This window comes from Mobula birostris, chromosome 5 (genome assembly GCF_030028105.1).
Source record: "Mobula birostris isolate sMobBir1 chromosome 5, sMobBir1.hap1, whole genome shotgun sequence".
NCBI classification, from domain to species: Eukaryota; Metazoa; Chordata; class Chondrichthyes; order Myliobatiformes; family Myliobatidae; genus Mobula; species Mobula birostris.
The window spans coordinates 135181019-135203172 of record NC_092374.1 but is presented as its reverse complement, the minus strand read 5'-3'; the positions used below and the strand labels follow the sequence as shown (position 1 = coordinate 135203172).

The following is a 22154-nucleotide window of genomic DNA, read 5'->3' as shown; positions in this document are numbered from 1 at the left end:
AAACGAGAGTTGTGGGGGGAATGGGAACTAGAGTGCCAGAACAATTAGCGGAGAGGTTGTGGAGACAGATGTTGGTAAAATCTCAGGCACAGTCAGGAATCAAAGCATTGAGCATGGTGCGACAAGTGTCCTGAGCTGCATATATTTCGATACAAGAAGTATAGGAAAGGCAGATGAGCTCAGTGCGGAGATCAACACTTGGAATTATGATATTGTAACCATTAGTGAGACTTGGTTGGAGGAGGGACTGGACTGGCAGCTCCATTGTTTTAAATGTGACAGAGCAGAAGGTATTAAAGGAGGAGGGATGGTGTTACTAATCATGAAAAATATCAAGACAATGCTCAGTCAGAACAGACTGGAGAACTTATCTAGAGAGGTGTTATGGGTGGAAATGAGGAATAATGGGGAATTATTACAGACCACCCAACGCTCTAAGGGATTTAGAAGAACAAATTTTTCAAAGAGATCGCAGACTGTTCCAAGAAACACAAGGTTGTTTCATAAGATTCTAAATTTCCATATATTGACTGGGATGCCCATACTGTAAAAGCACTGGATGGGATAGAGTTTGTCAAAAGTGTTCAGGAAAGTTTTCTTAATTACTTAGAAGTCCCGACAAGGGAGTGTGTGATACTTGATCTGCAATTATGGAATGAGACAGGGCAGGTGACAGAAATTTACGTAGGGGAAAACTTTGCATCTAGTGATCACAATGCCATTAGTTTCAAAGAAAATATGCAAAAGTCCGTGGATTGAGATTCTAAATTAGAGGAAAGCCCACCATTTTGATGGTATCAGAAATAATCTGGCAAGTGTGGATTGGGACAGACTGTTTTCTGGCAAAGGTATATTTGGTAAGTGGGATGCCTTCAAAAGTGAAATTCTGAGAATACAAAGCTTGTGTGTGCCTGCAGAATAAAAGGTAAAGATAACACGTGTAGGGAACCTTGCTTTTCAAGAGATATTGCGGCTCTGGTTAAAAGAAAAAAGGAGTTGTGTAGCAGGTATGAGCAGGAAGAAACAAATGAGTTGCTTAGGTGTATAAGAAATGCAAGAGGACACTTAAGAAATCAGGAGGGCTAAAAGAAGGCATGAGGTTATTCTAGCGGACACAGTGAAGGAGAATACAGAAACATTAAGAGCAAAAGAATTGCAAGAGACAAAATTGGTCCTCTGGAAGGCCAGAATGGTAATTCATGTGTGCAGCAAAAACAGATGGGGAAGATCTTAGCAACACACATAAAAGTTGCTGGTGAACGCAGCAGGCCAGGCAGCATCTCTAGGAAGAGGTGCAGTCGACGTTTCAGGCCGAGACCCTTCGTCGGGACCAACCAGGGTATGCCTTACACAGGGAATGGTAGGCACTGAGGAGTGTGATAGAACAAAGGTATCAGGGAATGCAGGTCTATAATTCATTGAAAGTAGCTTCACACATAGATAGGGTTGTAAAGAAAGCTTTAGGCACCTTGGCCTTCATAAATCAATGTATTCAGTACATAAGTTGGGATGGTATGTTAATTGGTAAAAGACATTGATGAGGCCTAATTTGGAGCATTTGATCATCTACCTACAGGAAACGTGCCAATAAGATTGAAAAGTGCAGAAAAAATTTACAAGAGTGTTGTCAGGACTTGAGGACCTTGAGTTGTAGGGAAAGGTTGAATAGGTTACAACTTTATTCCCAAAAGCCTACAAGAACGAGGGGAAATTTGATAGAGGTATACAAAATTATAAGGAATAAAGATTGGGGTCAGGTAGCGGGATGGAAATCTGTTTCTACTAAAGAAAGCGTAAGGCACTCCTTCTCTCCGCTAACCTACAGGTCACCCTTGGGCAAGGTGCAGCACCCTGAAGCCATGGGAGGAGGTGGTGGATGGTCGTATGAGCAGCTAGTGCATATCACAAGTCCTGGTTATCACCCATATTGTAAAGATACTGTTCAGAAAAAGCCAGTGTAGAAAAAGACAATGATCGCCCACATCATACAACATTGCACTTAATGATGATGATGATGATGCTAGGAAGGGCAGGCTTTTTCCACTGAGATTGGGTGAGACTAGAATCAGAGGTCATGGGTTAAGGGTGTAAAGTGAAATGTTTAAAGGAAACATGAAAGGGAACTTCTTCATTTAGAGTGAGAGTAGGGAAGGAGCTGCCAGCATAACTAGTGGATGCGGGCTTGATTTCAACATCTAGGAGAAATTTGGATAGGTACATGAATGGGAAGGGTATGGAAGTCTATGGTCCCAGTGTGGGTTGATGGAACTAGGAAGATTAATAGTCCAGCATGGAATAGATGGGTTGAATAGATTGTTATTGTTCTATGACTATGACTCTAGTTATGGAAAAGTATCGAATTGGCCAACATTAAAGTCTTACATTGGCTAATTTTGATGGTAGTAGATGGGGAAGGGCATCTGCAGGTAAGTGAATATCTGGCAGGAGGGAGGAAAAGTGAATAGCAAGAGGTCAGGGCAACATGTTCCTAGTAGATCGAAGGTTAAGGATGGCAGGAATAGGGAACACGGGGTGACAAGAATTATTGAGGTTCTGGTTAAGTAAAATGAGTCATGTACCAATTATAGGCAGCTGGGATCAAATTAATCTCCTTGGGAGTACAGAGGTGTAAGAACCTATTTAGAAGTAAAATCAGATGGGGACAAAGGGATCAAGTTTCATATTATCTTTAATTATTTTAATTAATGACAGAAAGTGAGTCTTCCCTTTGGAATTTTCCATTCTTGTTGGCATGTGTCTGTCTGTGTATTCTGGAAGATTTCCTTAATGTGTCCCATTGCATCTCAATTAATCAGTCCCTTGATTTAATTTGTCATTTAACTTTGCTCTCATGCTCCCGTAATTTGCCAGACTTCAAATTTATATGCAAGTCATGGAGCCTCACTATGCTTACAGAACAGAAAAAAAATCCCTTTGGCTGAAACTATACCAGTCACAAGTACTTAATCCCATAATTTTAGTACTTAATTTTATAAACGCATTGTCTGTACCCTTTATGTCATAGCAATTCAAATGCCCATCCAGATTCTTCTTACATTTAGAAAGAACCTTCCTCCACCGTGTTTTGCAGACCAACCATCCAGCCTCCCCTCAAATGGAATGTATAACATTTAATAATGGCATAGTTGCTGCCATGCTCTGTGCAAATTCACTTTAAAGTTATCAACAAACTTTATTTCATTGCACAATGTCAAGTCTGGTATGGCTTGCTCTCTGGACGGCTTCAAAGAAAAGCTATTCCAAGAAATTATCCCAAAAGTACTCCATGAAGTCTTCATCCAGGCCTCTTCTGCCCTTATGATTTTTCCAGACTATACGTACATTAAAATCCCCTATCATTATTACCACCATACCTTGTTCACATCTTCATAATTTTTCTGATATACTATCCTAATATTTAGTTAATTTCCTTTACATACACCCAGTTCTTTATCTAAATTGCTAAGTTTTGTCAAATTTAGGTCATTCCTTTTTATTACTCTAAGATCATCACCTCCTCTTCATGGAAGATTGTCAAGTAGCTAACATTGGTCAACTTCCTGTCTCATTGAGTCTGCCATTCAATCACGGTTGATCCTTTTTTCTCCTCCTCAACCCCAGTTCCCGGCCTTCTCCCCGTAACCTTTGTTGCCATGGCCATTCAAGAACCTATCAATCTCTGCCTTAAATACACCCAGCGATCTGGCCTCCACAGCTGCATGTGGCAATAAATTCCACAAATTCACCACCCTTTGGTTAAGGAAATTACTCCGCATCTCTGTTTTGAAAGGGTGCCCCTCTATCCTGAGGCTCTGCCCTCTTGTCCTAGACTCTTCCACCATGGGAAACATCCTTTCCACATCTATTGTGTCTAGGCCTTTCAACGTTTGAAAGGTTTCAGTAATATCCCTCCCATCCTTCGGAATTTCAGCAAGTACAGACCCAGAGCCATCAACCGTTCCTCTTTTGATAACCCTTTCATTCCTGGAATCATCTTTATGAACCTCCTTTGGACCCTTTCCAATGCCAGCACATCTTTTCTAAGATGAGGAGCCCAAAGCTGTTCACAGTACTCAAGGTGAAGCCTCACCAGTGCCTTATAAAGCCTCAGCATCACATCCTTGCTCTTCTATTCTAGACTTCTTGAAATGAATGCTAACATGGCATTTGCCTCCCTTACCAACGACTCAACCAGCAAGTTAACCTTTATAGTGTTCTGCACAAGGGCTCCCAAGTCCCTCTGCATCTCAGATTCCTGGATTTTCTCTCTGTTAAGAAAATAGTCTGCACATTTATTTCTGCCACCAAAGTGCATGATCATGCATTATCCAACATTGTACTTCATTTGCCACTTTCTTGCCCATCCTCCTAATCAGTCTAAGTCCTTCTGCATCCTACCTGTTTCCTCAACACTACCTGCCCCTCCATCAATCTTTGTATCATCTGCAAACTTGGCTACAAAGCCACCTATTCCATCGCTAAATCATTTATATACAGCATAAATAGAAGTGGTCCCAACACCAACCACTGCGGAACACCACTAGTCGCTGGCAGCCAACCAGAGAAAGATCCTTATATTCCCACTCTCTGCCTCCTACCAATCAGCCAATGCTCTAACCATGTTAGTAACTTTCCTGTAATACCATGGGCTCTTAACTTGATAAGCAGCCTCATGTGTGGCACCTTATCAAAGGCCTTCTGAAAGTCCAAATACAACATCCACTGTATCCCCTTTATCTATTCTACTTGTAATCTCCTCAAGGATTCCAGCAGGTTCGTCAGGCAGGATTTTCCCTGAAGGGAACTATGCTGACTTTGTACTATCTTGTCCTATGCCACCAGGTACTCAATCACCTCTTCCTTAACAATTGACTCTAACATCTTCCCAACCACTGAGGTCAGGCTAACTGGTCTATAATTTCCTTTCTGCTGCCTTCCTCCTTTCTTAAAGAATGGAGTGACATTTGCAATTTTCCAGTCCTCTGGCACCATGCCAGAGTCCAATGATTTTTGAAAGATTATTTCCAATGCCATCACAATCTCTGACGCAGCCTCTTTCAGAACCCTAAGGTGCAGTTCATCTGGTCCGGGTGACTTATGTATGTTTAGGCATCTCAGCTTTTTGAGCACCTTCTCTCTTGTAACAGTAACTGCACCCACTTCTCTTCCTTCACACACTACAACATCAGGTATACTGCTGGTCTCTTCCACAGTGAAGACTGATGCAAAATACTCATTTAGTTCACCAGCCATCTCCTTGTCCCCCGTTATTATTTCTCCTGCCGCATTTTCTAGCAATCCCATATCCACTCTCATTTCTCTTTTACTTGTAACATACTTGAAAGAACTTTTACTGTCCACCTGGATATTTTTTGCTAGCTTGTTTTCATATTTCATCTTTTCCTTTCTAATGATTTTTAGTTGCTCTCTGTAGGTTTTTAAAAACTTCCCAATCCTCTATCTTCCCACTAATGTTTGCTTTGTTTTATGCCCTTTCTTTTGCTTTTACAATAGCTTTGACTTCCCTTGTCAACCATAGTTGTACTATTTTACCATTTAAGTATTTCTTCATTTTTGGAATACATATGTCCTGCATCTTCCTCATTTTTCCCAGAAACACACACCATTGCTGCTCTGCTGACATTCCTGCCAGCAGCTCTTTCCAATTTACTTTGGCCAATTCCTCTCTCATACCACTGTAATTTCCCTTACTCCACTGAAATACTGCTATATCAGACTTTACTTTCTCCCTATTAAATTTCAAGTTGAACTCAATCATATTGTGGTCACTGGTTCCTAAGGGTTCTTTTACCTTAAGCTCCCTAATCTCCTCCGGTTCATTACATAACACCCAATCCAGTATAGCTGATTCCCTAGTAGGCTCAATGACAAACTGCTCCAAAAAGCTATCTCTTAGGCATTCAACAAATTCACTCTCTTGAGATCCATTACCAATTAATTTTCCCAATGGACCTGCATGTTAAAATCTCCCATGACTACCATAACATTGCCCTTTTGACACGCCTTTTCTATTTCCTGTTGTAATCTGTGATCCACCTCCAAGCCACTGTTGGGAGGCCTGTATATAACTGCCATCAAGGTCCTTTTATCCTTGCAGTTTCTTAACTCAACCCACAAGGATTCAACATCTTATCATCCTATGTCACATCTTTCTACTAGTTTGATGCTATTCTTTACCAGTAGAGCCACACCATCCCCTCTGCCTACCTTCCTATCCCTCTGATATAACACATAACCTTGGACATTTAGCTCGCAACTACAACCATCCTTCAGCCATGATTCAGTGATGGCTACGACATCATACCTGGCAATCTGTAATAGTACAACAAAAGTTTCAGTATTGGCTTGATCATAGGAGATACAGGAATGTCAATGGGACTTTTTCTGGCTAGAGGTCTGAGGCTCTGAGACTTCTGCTATTTGTGAAATACGTAATTGGTCTAGTTGAATATATGGATAAATGGGTTAGTAAGTTCAAAAATAAATTAGAGATTGTTGGAGGCGTGGATAGTGTAGGAGATTGCCAAAGGATACAGCGGTATATAGATCAGTTGCAGATATGGACAGAGAAACGCACTTACAGTTTAATCCATCCGAACGTGAGGTGTTGCACTTTGGTAAATCAACTCTAAAGGGACAGTACACTATTAATAGAAAATCCCTTAACAGTATTGAGATATAGAGAGACCTCAGGATCCAAGTCCATAGCTGCCTGAAAGTAGATGTATAGCTTGATTTAAGGTATGTGGCATCCGGAATTTTCCGGTTAGCAGGCGATTTCCTTCCACGCCACTCTGACATATTGGGAAATCGTGTACGAAGCAAGTTACAGCAGTGGTTTGCCATTGCCTTCTGCTGGGTGAGTTTTTTTTAAAAGAGATCACCAGCTCTTAACCGAGCACGGATGGAGAGTGTGCAAGAGTGAACTTGGGACCTCTCGCCCCGAAGTCCAGCGCTGATGCCACTACGCCACCAGCCGGCTAATATAGGTTGATAGGGTGATAAAAAAAAAAGGCATATGACATGCTTGCCTTTAATTGTCATAGCACTGAGTTCAAGGGTAAGGAAAATATGCTGCTACTTTATAAGTCAAGTTAGACCACATCTGTCGCTCCACTATAGGAAAGATGTGGAGGTTTTGTAAAAGGTGCAGAAGAGGTCATTAGGGTGCTGGCTTGTTAACAAGGTAAGTGTAACAAGGTGAGGCTGGACAAACCTGGTTGAAGTGGCAGAGGCTGAGGCGTGACAGATGCTTATAAGATCATGTAAAGCAGAGGGTGGTGGGTATCTGAAAAACATTGCTAAGGTTAGTAGTGGATGCTCTTAGTAGGTACATGAATGTGCAAGGACAATGTGTAGGAAGAAGAGATGAATTTAATTAGGTATTTCATTAGTTCAGCAAAACATCATGAGCCAAAGGGCCTGTTCCTGTGCTGTATTGTTTTATGGTCTACTGCTAGTGTTATCAGCAAACTTACTAATCAGGACACCTTGATTCGTATCCAGATTATTAATTTATATAATCAACTGCAGTAACCCAGCATCAATCTCTGCAGTACAACACAAGTCACTGACGTAAAGTCTAAAAAGCAACCCTCCTCAACTGCCCTCTTGACTCCCTCCACCGAGCCAATTTAGTGTCCGATGTCTATCACCCTGGGTTTCAATATGCCAGTACCTTATTTTGAAATCCAGTGGCTGTTACATTATAAAATAACTATCTGAAAATAAGATTCACAAACCAGCAATAAAATTAAATAATATCAAAACTGTTTATACAGTAGTTTCATAGAGGAGAAATGATTTAGCTGTTTTAGTCAAGTAATCCAGAGTAAGAGCAAGAATTATTTTCAGCCATAAATCAGGAGTATACAAGTGACAGTAATTGCATTGATAGATTGACAGATAGTTACTTACTGTCTCCAATGCAGCATTCTTTTCAGTGATTTCTTTAAATACCTCAACAAACATTTCTTTCATTTTCTCCATCTCTCTGTTCAATTTAACTTTTTCTTCCTCCTTCCATCTTTCAAGGCTTTGTATTTTTTCTTCTTTCATCATTCTAGTTTCATGTTCCTACAATACATTATGCAATGTTAAGTGCTTAAAATGCAAAATGGGTTTAAAAGTTTATTCAGTTAAATTCAGAAGGAAATAAAATTAGCCTCAGCCACATCCACCCATGTTTACAACTTCCACGCCACCTCCACAATAACAAGAGAAAATTCTCAGAAAAAAGGAGTTACAGAAATGTCATAATTACAAAACCGCATTTTTGCATGGCAGTTCGGGAGTAGGGACAATATATGTTATACATTTTGTGTGTGAGACTGCATTGGAGTATTGTGTAGTTTTGACATTGTCAAGCTGGAAAGTGGGCAGCCTGGATTAGGGGTCCTGAGTTATAGGGGCAGGTTGGACATGCTGAATCTTTATTCCTTGGAGCGTAGGAGAATGAGCGGTGACCTCAAAGAAGTTCAAAAAAATCATGAGGTATATGGATAAGGTGGAATGTCATACTTTTTTCTCTAGGGCACAGATACAAGATAAGGAGGGAGAGATTTAAAAAAAAGACCCATGAGGTAACTCCTTTTCACAAGGGTAGTGAGTACCAGGAATGAGCTAACAGAGGAAATGGTTGAGATGTGTATAGTTGCAACATTTAAGAGGCATTTGGATAGGTATATGGAGGGTGAGTTTTAGAGGATGATGCCTGAATGTGGGCAACGGGGACTAGCGGGGGATGCTGCAGTCAACCAATGAGGCTGAAGAACCTGTTTCTGTGCTGTATGACTGCGACTAAATGGGATTAGATTAATTAACAGTCATCGGATTAATGAGTTTGACAATCGTTATGAGTTAGAAGGCCTGTCCTCCGCTGTACTGTTTATGTTCTATGACAAGGTTAAGGTGGAGCAGCTATTTTGGAGTGGCCATTTTAAAAAACAGCCTTGAAAACAAAGTGCTACTGTTGAGGTCAAAGTGTGGCTGTTGGTGAAACTCAGGCAGTGAACAGCAAAAAGATCAGGCAAGTTTAGATTTTTAATTTTCCTTGTTAAAAAGGGCTGTGTTTGTAGTCAGTAGAGTGGTATACTCTCATACTGCAACGTAGGCAACTCTAGAGAAATCAGGTGTCCCGATGACTGTGTCTGCAGGTAACATGTCCATCTGATGTTACCAGAGGATCTGTGCTATAAGGAGAGACTAGATAGGTTGCAGCTCTTTTCTTTGAGAACAAGATGCTGAGAAGTGAACTTACAGAGGTATATAAAATCACAAGGGACATAGATAAAATGAATAGTCAATTATTTTACTCAGGAGAGTGGAGTCTAAACCTTGGAAGCCACAGATTTCAGGTGGGGGGAGGAGATATTTCATACACAGGGTGGTGGGTATATAAAATGAGCTGCCACAGGAAGCTGTAGAGGCGTTACAATTACAGCGTTTAAAAGTCAGCTGGACAGGTACGTGATAAGAAAAAGTTTAGCGAGATATAGGCCAAGCAAAACTAGCCCACGTAGGCAGTTTGGTTTTCTGGATGGTTGGGCCATAGGACCGTGCTGAATAACTCTATGAGTAAATGTCTCATATGATTGGATTTGTCAGGCAGCAACCAAATAGACTCTGGCATTGATTAAACGAACAAACAGAAATACACAAAGTGCATGTGTGGAATGTAAGTGGAACAAAATGTTTGAAACTTAGGCTCACTGAAGAGTGGGCATGCCTACTTGTTCACACTAGCCTGGTTGACTGCACAAGAAATAGGCAAAAACTCAATGTTAGAGCACTGAAACTTCAATCAACATCAATGCACGCACTCCACAGGAAGACTGAGAGGACTGGCCATCGGAGATCAGGTAATATTTGTAACCTGAAAATGGAATGTGTAACAATGATATAAATAATGACTCTGGTCTATTGATATTTAAAAGTGGCATTATTTTTGGTTTATTTATTACACTAATTGGTGAATGCAGTAGGCTCTGCTAGATTATAATGGAATTAAAATACAAACAGCTGAGTTACAAACTAAAGAATATCAGAGTCATAACAATCATGGTAAAATGCTGAGAGGATGGAAACAGAATGGGTTACTGTCAGAAAGTCCCATAACTCTCCACATAGGCACTTCAGTGTTTGAACCATCTGGTCCAGGTGACTTCAGACCTTTCAGCTTCCCAAGCACCTTCTTCTTAGTAATAGTAACTACACTCACTTCGACCCCTGACACTCTCGAATATCTTCTCCCTCTCAAACTGCAAGGTGAATTCTATCATATTATGATCACCGCCTCCTCAGTGTTCATTTAGTCTAAGCTTCCTAATCAAACCTGATTCATTATACTACAATCCATTAATGTCTTTTTTCTAGTGGGTTCAAACACAAGCAGTTCTAAAAATATATCTTGTAGACTTTCTACAAAAGCCCTCTCTTGGTATCCGACATGAACCTGATTTTCCCAATCTACCTTCATATTGACTATTGGAACTTTGTCCTTTTTACATGCCTTTTCTATCTCCCATTGTAATTTGTACCCCACATCCTGGCATCCAACATGAATAAATCAACCTTCTTTTGGGAAGTTGTTAGAGTAAGGATAGTCCAGAAATTAAATGCATGAACCAAGCTCAATAACATTCAATAGGACCTGTTGAACACAGATTTGGAGAAGCTACTTGCAGGTAATTCCATATTTTTGAAGTGGGAGCCTTTTAAAAAGTGAATCAGTGAGAGTTCAGGGCCAATGTGTTCCCATAAGGATGAAGGGTAGGGATAGAAATTCCATAGAAGATGGCATGTCAAGGGATATGAACCGTTTGATAGAGATATGGGAGGGGTGCAGCAGTGAAAATAGAGCATGTAGTGAAATAGGAGTGCTGGTGTTCAGAGAGACCTAAAAGAGGTGCTAGAAGTGTATAGGGTAGTATGTTTTGTCTTATAGACTGTGGCATTGTGTAAAGAGGTGGAATGTTATGCTGCAGATGTACAAATATTTGTTAGACTATATATATTTCTGCTATATATTTATCACTACAGGATGGATGTGGTAGAGACAAAAAATGCAGAAGAGACTCACCAGGGTGTTGCTTAGATTAAAGGTCTATAGTTCCAAGGAGAGATAGAGAGGTGGTTGCCAGAGGTGGCAATGGAGGCAAATACTGGCATTTAAGAGGATCTTAATTAGACATATGAACATGCAGAGTGTGGAGGGATATACCATTGTGTAGGCAGAAAGGATTTACTTAATTAATTTTATTAATTACCAACTTTAATTGGTGGAGAGTTAAAACAACCTACTATCACAACCTTATTTTTCTTGCAAGCATCTGCTATCTCTATACAAATTTGCATGTCTAAATCCTGCTGACTATTGAGAGGTTGGCAATATAGTCCCATTAATGTGGTCATCCCTTTTTTACTCTTCTGTTCCATCCATATATCCTCTCTGAGCATTGTCATGACATTTTTTTCTGATGAGCAATGCTACCCCTCCCCATTTAATACCTCCCCCTACATATTTGTTCTTCCATTAGTCGTTAGCTCTTTTATGCTTGTTATATTGTCTCTTCAAAGTGATTGGCCCTTTATTATTAAAGTTCTACTTCCACAGCTTCAGGATGAGAATTTGCAGTTTATTGTGTGTACCTGAGAATGCTTTGCAATTTCCAGTTGAGACTGAGTGTCTTGTAGCTGCTTTTTCAATTGATCTATTTCAGCTTGTATTTTATCAGATTGTTTCTTCTTCTGTTGATCTGTTAATATAATAATCACACTATGACAAAGAAATCTTAACATTTTTGAATGCATATGTAATTTTAATATTTGAAATAAAACTTCCATACAGTCACACAAAAAGACCATGCACAAGAACAGAAAAATCCGAAAGGATGAAAATCCTTTAGAAATCAAATAAATCAAATAAGCTGCTCACTTTAGAAAATACAATTGAGGTGGCTACAAACAATCATTAAATATGGAGGGGGCAGAATTAGCTTACTTATTGGAGTATATAACAGGAAAAAATCTTTGTCAAGCAACAATACCGTATCTAAAAATAACATTTATTACTAGATGCCTCTTAACTATTATAACTGTTTCCACCCCAGTGAAAAACTTAACCCTCAGGTCTCTTTTAAACTTCTCCCTCCATTCTATCCCCCCTCCCGCCTTAAATGGGAAAATGTCTCTAACTATCCATTTATCAAAATCCCAAGTTATTTAATTAACTAAATTTGAGTTCGCCTGATCAGTTGAGATTTGAGTTGTTCACTCTAGTAATTTGCGCAACAATGCCCTCATTCCCATTCCAGCCTGGACAAATGTATATGAATTTTGAAGGTAGATGCTAATCTAAATTCAAGCATCTTGTCAAAGATGATGAGCACTCACCAACATCAATTTGATCTGGATGTCGACGTAGTATGTGACTTTTCATAAAAAAATAGTTGATGAAAGTTTTGTCACAATATTGGCACTGTTAATAAAACAGAAAAACATAACTGCATCCAACCAAAAAGAAATTAATCAACAAGTGAATTTACTTCCTCATTATGAATCAATAATATTTCATTCAAGCAAACTGACATTTATATCTAGTTAAAAAATGAATATTGTAAACATTAATCAATATCAGAAGATACAGCCTAGTATGCCCTCTTGTGGTGGCAATGCATTGCAAGCTTTCTAAAAATGTGCACAAACTGCAGAGCACCAGTGATAGAACTTTGAAAGTTGTTTGTGGGTAGATTTTCCCAAATCATAGAACATAGAACAGAATTGCACATGAAAAGGTCATTTAGCTCAATAGGTCTGTACCAACCACCCTGGCAGCATGTTCCAAGCACCCAATACTGTGTACAAAAATGACCTTATATATCTTTAAGATTATCCCCCTCTCACCATAAATCTATGGTCTCTGGTATTTGACATTTCCATCCTGGAGGAGGCATTCTGACTGTTTATCCTATGTATGCCTCGGATAATTTTATCTATTTCTATTCTCGGGCCTCTGATGCCCCAGAAAAGAAAAAGCTTGCCCAACCTATCCACATTGCTAATACTCTCTAATCCAGGCAACATCCTGGAGAATTTGGAGATATTAAATGCAGGGATTATCTGCTGGAGGAAATCAATGTGTTAAGCAGCATCCGTAGGCAAGAAAGGAAATCTTAACATTGCATTTTAATATCTTACATCAGGACTGGTACAGAGTTTCTACTTGAAACAGCAACAATTCATTTCCCACTCCCCAAATACAAGTGTAACCTTTTTGAGTTCCCTGCAAATTGTTGATTGTAGTGAATTTACTCTGCACCTTCTCCCAAGTATATAATGCAGCATCCAGAACTAGATACAATACCCCTAAATGTGGCATAACCAAGGCTGTATACAGCCAATATACAGATTATATCCCCAAGGTAAAATTTCTCTTCTGCGTCATAGATGCAACATGATGGCACCACGCTGCAGTCTCCAGAGGTTGCAGCTCAGACTCAGTTTTTTTTTCAGGTTCATCAAGATGGCTTTGGGGACAGAGAGGGGAGTTAGAGTACAGGCTAGGGTTTGGAGGGACAAGGAAACTGGGGACTTAGGGGACTGACTGGAATCTAAACCTCCGCTCTGCATTTGAAGGCCAGCGTCAAGGATGTGGTCAATGACAGTCGGCAGACCAGCAAGGGTGGGGGGTCCTAGATATGCAAATCAGCGCGACCAGAATTCGAGGCCTAGTGTTCGGGATCACATCATCAGTGAGTTCGGAGGTCAATGCCTGGAGTTTGGGTTCAGAAAATTCAAAGTAAATTTATTATCAAATTACATGCTATAAATGTCAGAAGATTAATTTTCTTACAGGTATGCACATAGGAACAAAGAAATTCACTACACACAAGAAATGACTGACAACAGCCAATGTACAAAAGACAAACTACAAATACGAAAAATGGTAATAATAATAAATAAATAATACTGAGAACACAAGTTGCAGAGATTTTGAAACTGAGTCCATAAATTGTGGAATCAGTTAAGCACTGAGGTGAATGAAGTTATTGACGCTGGTTCAGCAGCCTTTTGGTTGAAGGGAAATAAATGTTCCTAAACCTAGTGGTGTGGAACCCAAGGCTCCTGTACGTCCTTCCTGTTAGCAGCAACAAGAAGAGAGCATGGCCTGGATGTTCGGGGTCCTTGCTGATGGATGCTGCTTTCTTATGGCAACGCTCTTTGTAGATGTGCTGAATGGCGGAGAAGGCTTTTCTTATGATGGACTGGGTGGTACCACTACTTTTTGTAGGTTTTCATTCTTGGGCATTGGTGCTCCCATACCAAGTCATGATGTCACCAGTCAGTATTCTCTTACTGTGCATCTATAGAAGTTTGTCAAAGTTTTATATGACATCCTGAATCTGCACAAACGTCTAAAGTATAGGCACTACCATGCCTTCTTTGTAATGGCACTTGCGTGCTGGTTCCAGGACAAACTGGTCCCAAAACAACAACGCCAAGGAACTTAATGTTACTGACACTCTTCACCTCTGATCCCCTAATGAGGGTTGGCTCATGGACCTCAGGTTTCTTCTTCCTGTAGTCAACAATCAGCTCTTTGGTTTTGCCAATGTTGAATGGAAGGTTTTTGTTGTGGCACCATTCAACAGATGTTCAATCTCCCTCCTATATGTCGATTCATCACTCCCTTTTGTCGTTATTGATGAGTCCTGGGTCAACACCAAAGATCAAGGCCCAAAGGTTGATCAGGGGTCCAGATTGAAGCCTGGAGGTTGATAAGAAGTCCAGAAGTCGAGTACAATAGGGAAAATTCAAGAGAGTTTTGAAACATATTATCGAGAGCTGTACTCCCAACCCCGGGCCCCCAATGAGCCCTATGTAGACAGTGTATTGAATTTTTTAGATCTACCTAAACTTACAGATTTACAAAATGAAAGTTTATTAGAACCAGTAACTGTCAAAGAACTGAACGTGGCCATCTCTAGGTTAAAGGCTGGAAAGTCCCCGGGTTCTGATGGGTTTACCTCAAAGTGGTACAAGTCCCTGAAGACACAGTTAGCCCCATTACTACTTAACACCTTTAATTGGATCTTGCAGAGAGGAGAAACTCCACCTTCCTGGAGAGAAGCGATTATTTCAGTTATTCCTAAAGAGGGTAAAGATAAACTAGAATGTGGCAATTATCGGCCAATTAGTGTTCTTAATTTAGATTACAAACTATTTACATCTATATTAGCGCGCAGATTGGAAAAGCTTTTACCTGGCCTAATCCACTTAGACCAGACTGGATTTATTCAACAAAGACAAACACAGGACAACATAAGGAGAACTCTGCACATATTAGAACAGGTTAATAAGAACGAGACAGAGACAATAGTAGTAGGATTGGATGCTGAGAAAGCTTTTGATTCGGTTAGTTGGGCATTCCTATACAGAGTGTTAGGAAGATTCGGCTTTCAAGAAAAGTTTATTAAAGTAATTCGGACTCTATATGACAGCCCTACAACCCAAATTAAGATAAATGGGGACCTCTCTGACTCCTTCATCTTAGAGAGAGGCACTAGACAGGGATGCCCAATTTCTCCTCTCCTTTTTGCGCTTGCCCAACTAATAAGACAAAGCGAAATCGTAAGAGGTATCAAGGTGGCAGGGATTGAACAGAAAGTGGCGTTATTCGCAGATGATGTTTTGGTCTATCTGAGTGAACCAGAAAAATCATTTATAGGATTGTTTACACTGTTGGATGACTTTGGGAAAATATCAGGTTATAAAATAAATGTAAAGAAAATGCAGGTTATGTCCCTAAATTATACACCATCCAAAAAGTTGCAAGATACATATGATCTTAAGTGGGAAGCTAAATCATTAAAATATTTAGGAATAACCCTGCCGAAGGATCTTTCAACACTGTCATAGGTAAATTATGGGCCATTAATCTCAGAGATAAAAGCAGATATGCATAGATGGAATCTTATCCCCTCTTTAAGTTTAAATTCAAGGATAAATACTATAAAAATGAATATTCTTCCTCGGTTATTGTATCTTTTCCGTACTTTACCGGTGGAGGTGGATGATAATCAATTCAGGGAATGGGACAAATGGATTTCCCGCTTCATTTGGCAAGGAAAGAAACCTAGAATTCGATATAACACCTTACAGTTAGGGAAGGAAGGAGGAGGTATGGTTCTTCCTTGCCTGAGAAATTATTTTTATGCCTCACAGATAACCCCTCTGTTATATTGGTGTAATAGGGAATATAAGGCTAGATGGAAGGAAATAGAATTTGGATTAGTTGACAGTTTTCCTCTTCAGGCCTCAATAGCTGACAAAGAATTGATGGCCCAGTTGGAAAAACTTAAAAACGCTTGGATAAATCTTACATTAAAAGTATGGCAGAAGGTGGTTAATTCATGTGGAATTAATAACATGTTAAAACTCTTTAGATGGTGTGCATAAGATACCGAATTCCTTCCCAACAGGGGAGATAAAAGATTTGAGCTATGGATAAAGAAAGGTCTTACAACCTACCTCTCATTTATAGATAAAAGAGTATTACAAAGTTTCCAAATCCTGCAGGACAAACATGGCCTAGAACACAATGACTTTTTTAGGTACCTTCAAGTACGAAACTATGTTAACCAGAGTTGTAGATATACAGACCTATCAACAGTAGAATTAGAATTTTTCAAGATTCTGAATTCGGCTTGCAGTTCAATACCTAGTAAATCAGTTTCTCGATTATATAATGCACTCTCCCATGCTAAAAATGTAAATACACTGTATATTAAAGAGAAGAGGGAGAAAGAAGCAGGGTTGGTACTTTCAGAGGAGGCTTGGGGGAAAATCTGCAGCTTTCAATGGTCCTCGACTAATTCTTTGACTTGGAGAGAACATTGTTGGAAAAACATTATAAGATACTTCAAGACCCCATATCAGGAAAAATATAAAGATACAAATGTGATGTGTTGGAGAAGGTGCGGCTCCAAGGAGGCAAATCATTTTCATATTTTTTGGGATTGCCCTAAATTAAGTCTATTTTGGGAAGGTATTCATAGAACATTAGTTAGGGTACTTAGGTCCCAGATACCTCTGAACTTTGAGACGCTCTATTTGGGGCATGTATTGTTTCTTGAACAGAAGGAAGATATAAAGTTGCTGCAGGCCCTCTTAGCGGCAAGTAAGAAATCAATCACTAGAAAATGGCTAAATCCAATACCACCTACATTAGAAGATTGGTACGAAATTATCTTGGAAATATTTAAAATCGAAAAGTTGACTTACTCCCTGAGAACTCAAAAAGAAAAATTTTATCAAATCTGGAATAAATGGATTGAATATATAATCCCAATGCAAGCAGACTTTAGATGACTCTCCTAATGATTTATACTGCTCTTCTCATCAACACAGTAATATTGCTAACGTAAGCACCCCTAGTCTAAATGTTTGTTTTTTTTGTTTTCTTTTGGAAAATAGAGAATTAACACAAGTAAAGGGAAAGATTTGGGAAAGGGATAAAAAAATGAAAAAATTAAGTAAATAAGTACATAGGGATTGGATAATTATGTCTGCGGGCAGGAGCAAGCATGAACAAATTAGGATATAAACACCTACAATGGTTGATACATAGGCTTATGTACAACATTTTGGACCAGTGGAAATGGTCCAGAAGGGTTATATGGAAACTATTATTACCATTTTTCTTAACAACTAATTCCATTACTTAGCCTAATAGGTTAGATTTACCACAGTACATAATTATCTATTTAAATGTTTATTTTCCTTTTATATCATCTCAATGTGTACTTAAGAATGTATAAATAATTGTAGTTTTATACATATAAAAAAATGGAAAAGGTTATATGTGTGAAAAAAGTACATGATATTTGTGAATTCCTTATCCAAATAAAAATAAAATTAAAAAAAAGTCCAGAAGTCAATGTACATATGATATATAAATGTGAATCTGAATTTCAAAATTATGTTTCCAACTGCCGCAGCCTGAGCAGCAGAGGAGAGGAGCCAGCTGTGTTTTAAAAGTTGTTTTTGTAGGTATGTAAGAGAGGCAGACTCTGGTAGAGCAGCCATCTTAATTAGTAGCAGTGTTTGAGTAAATGTGCTGAGGCTCTGGTTCAAGAGACTTCAGCGAAAGGAGGCTGAGCAGAGAAATTGAGCAAGTGATGTCAGGGGTAAGTTTTTTACTCAGAGTGGTGAGTGTGTGGAATGGGCTGCCAGCAACGGTGGTGGAGGTGGATACGATAGGGTCTTTTTAGAGACTTTTGGATAGGTACATGGAACTTAGAAAAATAGAGGGCTATGGGTAACCCTAGTGATTTCTAAGGTAGGGACATGTTCGGCACAACTTTGTGGGCCGAAGGGCCTGTATTGTGCTGCAGGTTTTCTATGTTTCTATGGTTTCCATTAGAATTACTCACCCTATTAGAATAGCTGTAATGATATTTGAGGCAGAGGCAAGCAAGAAGAATACCTAAGTCCCTGATGACTTCACCTGTAGGAAGTACATTCAGTGGTAGCTCCTAGCTGACCACATTAAGGAAATGGACTCGATTTTGATGTACTTAGGATCAGCTGTGATGCTGACAGTATCATAGGCAAGTGCTTCAGAGAGGTGGTCACACCTGAGGTGCCGGGAACAGATGGTTGGTTAGGTAGAAGGAACAGTGAGATGGGAGGGGACATATATTTCCTTGTGCTAGTCTGGGCATGAATAAAGAAATAGAACAGATAAATGAGTGGGTAAGGAATTGCAGAGCCAGGTTTTCAGATTCTTGGATCACTGGAACCTTATGGGGAATAAAAAGGCTTTACAAGAGGGACAAACTATACGTTAATGAAAGGGAACTAATATTCTGGTCAGGAAATTGGCTACTTCCATTCGGAGGGATTTTAAATTAGTTTGGGGGGGGGGCGGGGGGCCTGGTAGCCAGAAACTAGATCAAAATTCCTGGTCATGCCACCTACCTTTCTCAGGATTGAGAGGAAGTGTCATGACCAGCAAACCTGGAAGGAAGAACAGGCAGGAACAAAATAACAGAAACAATGGGTTGTATGAGTAGAAGTGTGCTTATTTTAATGCCAGAAGCAATAAGTGTGAGGGTAATGAACTTAGTGGATCAGTACATGTAACTATGTTATGGCCTTTATGGAAACTTGGTTGAGATGGAGGGAGATGAAGGGAGACGGAAGGAGAGACTGTGTGAGAGACAGATTGCGTGACAGACTGTAAGAGAGAGATTGCATGAGAGACAGTAAGAGAGAGATTGCGTGAGAGACTGTAAGAGAGAGATTGCATGAGAGACCTAAGAGAGAGATTGCGTGAGAGACCTAAGAGAGAGATTGCGTGACAGACTGTATGAGAGGGATTGTGTATGGGGGAAGGGGAAGTGAGGAATAAGGGAAAAGGGAAGAAGAAAAGAGAAGACTATGCTTAATGTCCTAGGGTGTCAGTATTTTAGAAAAGATAGAGAGGGAGGTAAAAGAGGAAGAGGATTGCACTACTAATCTGTGGTAATACCACAGCTACAGAGAGAAAACATAATGGAGAGTACATTAATTGAGTCTATATGGGCAGATGTTAACAATAAAAATAGTGCAAACACTTTGATGTAATTGTACCACATACCCTCAAAAGCCACCAGGACAGTGAAGAATTGATTTGAGCAGGCAGATTACGGAAAGGGGTAAAGAAATAAACTGCAGGACTGTTGTTATGGATGAATTCAATCCCCCAAACAAAGTCTATGCAGTAGGTTTTGATGAGGCAGAATTTATATGCTGTATCCAGAATGATTTCTTAAATCAGTACGTCGATAAGAGGAAGACCTCATTTTAGGAGTTAACCCCAACCATATGACTAACTTTTCAGTGGACAGCACTTCAGGAACAGCAATCACAGGTCAATTTAAAGACCTATGGATGAGGATAAGCATGGGTGTTGACCCTGGCACCTGGGAGACAACACACCATCCAGGTGTCTCTTTCACATCCACAGACTCCTGTCTGTTCCTCTAACACTGTAACTATGGAATTCCCTATCACTACTGCAGTCCTCTTCTCCCCCCACTTCCCTTCTGAGCCACAGAACCAAACTCAGTACCAGATACCCGTTTGCTGCAGCTATCTCTTAGTAAGCCCTCCCCTTACAACAGTATCCAAAGTAGCATATGTATTATTGAGGGGAACAGCCACAGGGGTTTATGCACTGGCTGCTTTCCCTTTCCCTCTGCTGACAGTCACTTAGATACAGTGTCCGTCTCCTGCAGTTCATGGAACTACCTTCTCGTAGATCTTATGTATCACCTCCTCAGTCTATCATATGAGCCAAAGGTCATCCAGCTGCATCTCCAGTTCCTTAGCATGATTTTAAAAGGAGCTACAACTCAATGCACTTCGTGCAGATCTAGTCATCCAGGAAAATGGAAGTCTCCCGGAGTTCCCACATCACACACAGATAACATACCACCAGCTCTGGACCTATTCTCAGCACAGTCGCTATGTACTAACAGACAAAGCAGAGAAAATAATAACTAGTAACTTACTTAGAGCCTTCACCTGTTCTTAGCTAAGCCTGACCACTCTAACAATGACCTCCCCAGCTTACTGCTCGCCTCTTTTTATTGGCCTTTGCTCAGTGTCTAACAGACTGTTAACAAGCAGGTGTACAAGTGCAGCTAATAAAGTGACTAGAGAATAGAGTTAGGATAAGGGATTTAGAGGGATCAGAGAGAATACACAGCCTCATCTTTTGTGCTCATCGAAGGTGTGATATGCTTTTGAGTTGCTGCCACGTGATTCAAGTTGGTGCTAGCAAGACGTGGTGACATCTTGTAGGCAGCTCACAAAACTTCTAGATACACTTCTTCTGAACTACCATTGTTGCAATCTTCAGCCTATAATTTCACTTTCAGGAAGGTACTTTTAGATGACTGAAACAAACTGGTGATCTTACGATCTCCTCAAGGACTCGGCGAACCTTACTCTCAGGTATGCAGGTATGGCACCTTTAAGCAGATGAAGCGTAATCACCATGGCTGAAGAGAGGTGGGACACAATGACTCCAAGCCAGACTCAAACTTCCTCTACCCAGCATCTCATTGGCAAATGTACCGTCACCGCAGAACAAGATCGAGGACCTAAGAGCAAGATTGCTGAATCAGAGAGAAATGAGGGACTGCTGCATTCTCTGTTTCACAGACATGGCTCACCTCAGACATCTGGATATAGTGGTCAGACTCAAGGGCTTCCTGACCCACCTGATGAACCAGACTGCTGATTCGAGGAAGGTAAATGTGGGTATCTGTGTTTCTTGATAAATTTTTGGTGATGCTCGTTTATAGTGCTCTTGTCGTGCACCTGCTCTCTCGACCTGAAACATCAAAGGATTAAGTGCTATCCATTTTACTTACCAAGAAAGTTCTCCTCCATGATCCTGACCGCAGCTTACCTACAGCCAAAGAGAAATGGTAAGCAAGCACTTGATGTACTCCATCCTACTCCAACACCTTTCGACTTCGACTTCAATCAGGCTTGTTTGAAATAATCTCTGCCCAATTATCATCAACATATCGCCTGCAGCACCAGAGTTCCCACCACACTTGACCACTGTGACACTACAATAAGGAATGGCTCCTATTCCATCCCTAGACCACATTTTAGGAAATCTGTCCTCCTCCTATCCGCATAAACGCAGAGGCTAAAGAGCAAGGTGCCAGAGGTAAGGACAACAAAGAGGTGGTCACAGGAGGCAGAGGAATGGGTATGTGATTGTTTCAAGTCGGGCCACATTCAAGGACTCATTGGAGGACCTGAACAAATATGCCATTGTTGTCACGGACTTTATAAAGTCACTTATGGACAAGTGCACACCCACAAAATCATTTAGTCTTCCTCAATCAGAAGCCCAAAGATGCTGAGGGCTAGATCAGTGGCTTTCAGGTCAGGCCACCAAGTAAAATGTAAGATGTCCAGGTACAATCTTCAGAAAGCCATCTCACATGCAAATTGGCTATTCCAGAGCAAACTTGAATCATAGAGGATGCTTGACAGCTGTGGCAGGGCTTTAATGCTATCACATCCTACAAAGTAAAACTAAGTGAAATACGTTACAAGGTTTT

The 22154-nt window shown here is 40.2% G+C and overlaps 1 protein-coding gene across 1 annotated transcript in view; it reads right to left on the bottom strand.

The window, feature by feature from the left end:
* Window positions 1–22154, bottom strand: part of LOC140197333 (cilium assembly protein DZIP1-like) — a 173696-nt gene that overhangs the window by 132293 nt on the left and 19249 nt on the right. The window contains exons 3-5 of the mRNA XM_072257288.1: window positions 12415–12499; window positions 11671–11777; window positions 7939–8097 (exon numbers count right to left, since the gene is read on the bottom strand). Coding sequence (XP_072113389.1) covers window positions 7939–8097; window positions 11671–11777; window positions 12415–12499 — 351 coding nt within the window. The remainder of the gene's footprint in view (window positions 1–7938; window positions 8098–11670; window positions 11778–12414; window positions 12500–22154) is intronic.